Source organism: Oncorhynchus gorbuscha, linkage group LG13, assembly GCF_021184085.1.
Source record: "Oncorhynchus gorbuscha isolate QuinsamMale2020 ecotype Even-year linkage group LG13, OgorEven_v1.0, whole genome shotgun sequence".
In the NCBI taxonomy this organism is placed as follows: domain Eukaryota; kingdom Metazoa; phylum Chordata; class Actinopteri; order Salmoniformes; family Salmonidae; genus Oncorhynchus; species Oncorhynchus gorbuscha.
Window position 1 is genome coordinate 45,206,321 of NC_060185.1, and position 5,000 is coordinate 45,211,320.

Consider the following 5,000-nt stretch of genomic DNA (forward strand, 5'->3'; position numbering starts at 1 on the left):
GCCTCTTTCAGGACCAAACCATCCACTCCTAGTAACTGCAACGTCGACAGCAAAAACTTTAACACACCTCCAAACTCATTCTTTCAACACCAGTATCAATGTTATTTATCCTATTGAGCCAATGAACGGTGATACTATCGAGTTATGAAGATAGTAATGTGTTACGAGTATCGACAGGGTACATGACTATCTACAGGGTACATGACTGACTACAGGGTACATGACTGACTACAGGGTACATGACTGACTGAGTGCAGCATGAGTAGTGTCCCCATGGGTACACTGTAGTCAGGAGGAAGAAGTCATACCCTCGCCAGGTATTTGATCTGTGTGTCTGTAGTGATGTAGGCATTGCCACTGTCCTCTCCTCCATACTGAATGTTCCCCAAGTGAAGGACGCTGGCAATAATGTTTAACAGCTCCTACAGAGACAGAGAGACACAGAGAGAGAGCGCGGGACACAGAGAGAGAGAGAGCGAGAGAGACACAGTGAGAGAGAGCGAGCGAGAGAGACACAGCGAGAGAGAGCGACACAGTGAGACAGAGCGAGCGAGAGAGACACAGCGAGAGAGAGCGAGCGAGAGAGAGAGAGACACAGTGAGAGAGAGCGAGAGAGAGAGACAGAGCGAGAGCGAGCGAGAGAGAGACAGAGCGAGAGCGAGAGCGAGAGACACAGTGAGAGAGACAGAGCGAGAGAAACACAGTGAGAGAGAGCGAGACAGAGCGAGAGAGACACAGCGAGACAGAGCGAGAGAGACACAGCGAGACAGAGCGAGAGAGACACAGCGAGACAGAGCGAGAGAGACACAGCGAGACAGAGCGAGAGAGACACAGCGAGACAGAGCGAGAGAGACACAGCGAGAGAGAGCGAGACAGAGCGAGAGAGACACAGCGAGAGAGAGCGAGACAGAGCGAGAGAGACACAGCGAGAGAGAGAGAGAGAGAGACACAGAGAGAGAGAGACACAGCGAGACAGAGCGAGAGAGACACAGCGAGACAGAGCGAGAGAGACACAGCGAGAGAGAGCGAGACAGAGCGAGAGAGACACAGCGAGAGAGAGCGAGACAGACACAGCGAGAGAGAGCGAGACAGACACAGCGAGAGAGAGCGAGACAGACACAGCGAGAGAGAGAGAGAGAGAGACACAGAGAGAGAGAGAGAGAGAGAGAGAGAGAGACACAGTGAGAGAGAGAGAGAGAGAGAGAGAGAGAGAGAGACACAGTGAGAGAGAGCGAGACAAAAAAAAGCCATGTGAACATTCAACATGATAAGATTATACACATTTTATTGTGATGTTCTGAAGACAAAGTTATCTTGATGACTGCAAGGATTAGATTAGGCTATCTTGGACTTGAAGAGTTATAAAATATAATTCAACTGACCATCCTCCCCCCACATGCGTGCATATACAACATATAGTGAAGTTGGCCTCTTATTGTGTGTGGTGTAAAGTACTTAAGACAAATACTTTGAAATACTACTCAAGTAGATGTTTGTGGTATCTGTAATTTACAATTTAGATTTGACAACTTTTACTTAACTACATTCCTAAAGAAAATATTGTACTTTTTACTCCATACATTTTCCCTGACACCCAAAATTACTCGTTACATTTTGAATGATTAGCAGGACAGAATTGGAAAATGGTCCAATTCACACACTTATCAAGAGAACATCCCTGGTCATCCCTATTGATACTTACATATATTAAAAACCAAATACTTTTACTACAGTAGTATTTTACTGGGTGACTTTTACTTTCACTTGAGTCACTTTCCATTTTAAAAAAAAGGTATCTTTACATTTAGTCAAGTATGAAAATGTGGTACTCTTTTCCCACCACTGAGTACTGTATACTATATACACTGCTCAAAAACATAAAGGGAACACTAAAATAACACATCCTAGATCTGAATGAATGAAATATTCTTATTCAATGCTTTTTTCTTTACATAGTTGAATGTGCTGACAACAAAATCACACAAATTATCAAGCAAATCAAATGTATCAACCCATGGAGGTCTGGATTTGGAGTCACACTCAAAATTAAAGTGGAAAACCACACTACAGGCTGATCCAACTTTGATGTAATGTCCTTAAAACAAGCCAAAATGAGGCTCAGTAGTGTGTGTGGCCTCCACGTGCCTGTATGACCTCCCTACAATGCCTGGGCATGCTCCTGATGAGGTGGCGGATGGTCTGCTGAGGGATCTCCTCCCAGACCTGGACTAAAGCATCCGCCAACTCCTGGACAGTCTGTTGGTGGATGGAGCGAGACATGATGTCCCAGATGTGCTCAATTGGATTCAGGTCTGGGGAACGGGCGGGACAGTCAATAGCATCAATGCCTTCCTCTTGCAGGAACTGCTGACACACTCCAGCCACATGAGGTCTAGCATTGTCTTGCATTAGGAGGAAGCCAGGGCCAACCGCACCAGCATATGGTCTCACAAGGGGTCTGAGGATCTCATCTCGGTACCTAATGGCAGTCAGGCTACCTCTGGCGAGCACATGGAGGGCTGTGCGGCCCCCCAAAGAAATGCCACCCCACACCATGACTGACCCACCGCCAAACCGGTCATGCTGGAGGATGTTGCAGGCAGCAGAACGTTCTCCACGGCGTCTCCAGACTCTGTCACATCTGTCACATGTGCTCAGTGTGAACCTGCTTTCATCTGTGAAGAGCACAGGGCATCAGTGGCGAATTTGCCAATCTTGGTGTTCTCTGGCAAATGCCAAACGTCCTGCACAGTGTTGGGCTGTAAGCACAACCCCCACCTGTGGACGTCGGGCCCTCATACCACCCTCATGGAGTCTGTTTCTGACCATTTGAGCAGACACATGCACATTTGTGGCCTGCTGGAGCTCATTTTGCAGGGCTCTGGCAGTGCTCCTCCTACTCCTCCTTGCACAAAGGTGGAGGTAGCGGTCCTGCTGCTGGGTTGTTGCCCTCCTACGGCCTCCTCCACGTCTCCGGATGTACTGGCCTGTCTCCTGGTAGCGCCTCCATGCTCTGGACACTACGCTGACAGACACAGCAAACCTTCTTGCCACAGCTCGCATTGATGTGCCATCCTGGCTGAGCTGCACTACCTGAGCCACTTGTGTGGCTTGTAGACTCAGTCTCATGCTACCACTAGAGTGAAAGCACCGCCAGCATTCAAAAGTGACCAGAACATCAGCCAGGAAGCATAGGAACTGAGAAGTGGTCTGTGGTCACCACCTGCAGAACCACTCCTTTATTGGGGGTGTCTTGATAATTGCTTATAATTTCCACCTGTTGTCTATTCCATTTGCACAACAGCATGTGAAATGTATTGTCAATCAGTGTTGCTTCCTAAGTGGCCAGTTTGATTTCACAGAAGTGTGATTGACTTGGAGTTACATTGCGTTGTTTAAGTGTTCCCTTTATTTTTTTTGAGCAGCACTGCTCTCTCCCTCTTCCCTCACTGAACAGAGAAATACTGAGCTCTGGCCCAAAGCCAAGACCACAGTCATGAAAATGCAAAAAACATCCACACAAATCAGCCCTCTCATCACACACACACACACGATAAGACCACTTTATTGGTCAATATAGACAGTCACACAACCTGACTATATACACAAGACTGCAGCAAAGGGGAATACAGCATGTTACTCGACAATAACAAAACAGAGGGTGGCACCCAAAGCATAGACGAGATTGGTCAGGCGAGATCGGTCAGACGAGATCGGTCAGGCAGTCAAAAATGGAATAAGTGTTCAGTAGTAGTATTTAAGGTGATCAACAACACACCGACCTAAGCGGCTATCATCATGTCTGTGTGTCTGTGTTGTAAGAACAGGTTCATACCTCCACCTCGTCCTCGCTGAAGCCGATGACAGACAGGGCTTTCCTCACCACCTTCCAGTCGCTGCGGTCGTTGATGGAGCTCACCTTGGGACAGTTCCCCTGAGAAACCCACACAGACAAAACACGGTTGAAGCCAAAACACCACAATTCTACATTGCAAGTTCCTCAACAAAGCAGCCGACATGTAAATCCATGTTAGTAAGAAGTAAAACAGTAAGTTAAAAACATCTACCAAGCTGCTCCACGTAGACACGTTCAGACGTTTCTGAAAGATCGGCAGGTTCCTGTTTTACATGCTTCCTCGCTACAGGCCGTATGCGTACTAAATTGTAGATCCAGCAAACACAGACACTCATTTACGCAAGGCGTGTGCACGCCGCATACTGAACGCCCACACATTCATTGGCTGACTAAATAATGTGTCTGTGCGCGTGTTTGCAGAAATATTGTAGGTCTCAGCGGGGGAGTGAGGAGGGATAGACAACTCTTTCACCTGAGAGCATCTCTATAGCAGCACTAATAACACACTGGGTCCATTAAGCAGGTCTCCCACAGGGCCACAGCCAGCACACACTAGAGAACATGAGTGTGCGCGAGAGAGCGAGAGAGCGAGAGAGAGCGAGAGAGAGAGAGCGAGAGAGAGCGAGAGAGAGCGCGAGAGAGAGCGAGAGAGCGCGAGAGAGCGCGAGAGAGAGCGAGAGAGAGCGCGAGAGAGAGCGCGAGAGAGAGCGCGAGAGAGAGCGAGAGAGAGCGAGAGAGAGCGCGAGAGAGAGCGCGAGAGAGCGCGAGAGAGCGCGAGAGAGCGCGAGAGAGCGCGAGAGAGAGCGAGAGAGAGCGAGAGAGAGCGAGAGAGAGCGAGAGAGCGCGAGAGCGTGAGAGAGCGCGAGAGAGAGAGAGAGAGAGAGAGAGAGAGAGAGAGAGAGAGAGAGAGAGAGCGAGAGAGAGCGAGAGCGCGAGAGAGAGGGCGAGAGAGAGCGAGAGAGAGCGCGAGAGAGAGCGAGAGAGCGCGAGAGAGCGCGAGAGAGAGAGAGAGAGCGAGAGAGAGCGAGAGAGCGCGAGAGAGAGCGCGCGAGAGAGCGAGAGAGAGCGAGAGAGCGCAGACACACACCTCTTCCTGCTGTAAAAGCAAAAAAGGAGACTTCGGGATACATCTCAAATCACACAC

At 49.1% G+C, this 5,000-nt stretch overlaps 1 protein-coding gene across 5 annotated transcripts in view; it reads right to left on the reverse strand.

The window, feature by feature from the left end:
* Positions 1-5,000, reverse strand: part of LOC123992976 (unconventional myosin-Ic-like) — a 99,800-nt gene that overhangs the window by 22,660 nt on the left and 72,140 nt on the right. For all 5 annotated transcript variants that reach the window (XM_046294675.1, XM_046294677.1, XM_046294678.1 and 2 more), the window contains 3 exons: positions 3,836-3,934; positions 309-422; positions 1-35 (listed from right to left, as the gene is read on the reverse strand). The exon at positions 1-35 is cut by the window's left edge and continues 37 nt beyond it. In XM_046294675.1, coding sequence (XP_046150631.1) covers positions 1-35; positions 309-422; positions 3,836-3,934 — 248 coding nt within the window. The remainder of the gene's footprint in view (positions 36-308; positions 423-3,835; positions 3,935-5,000) is intronic.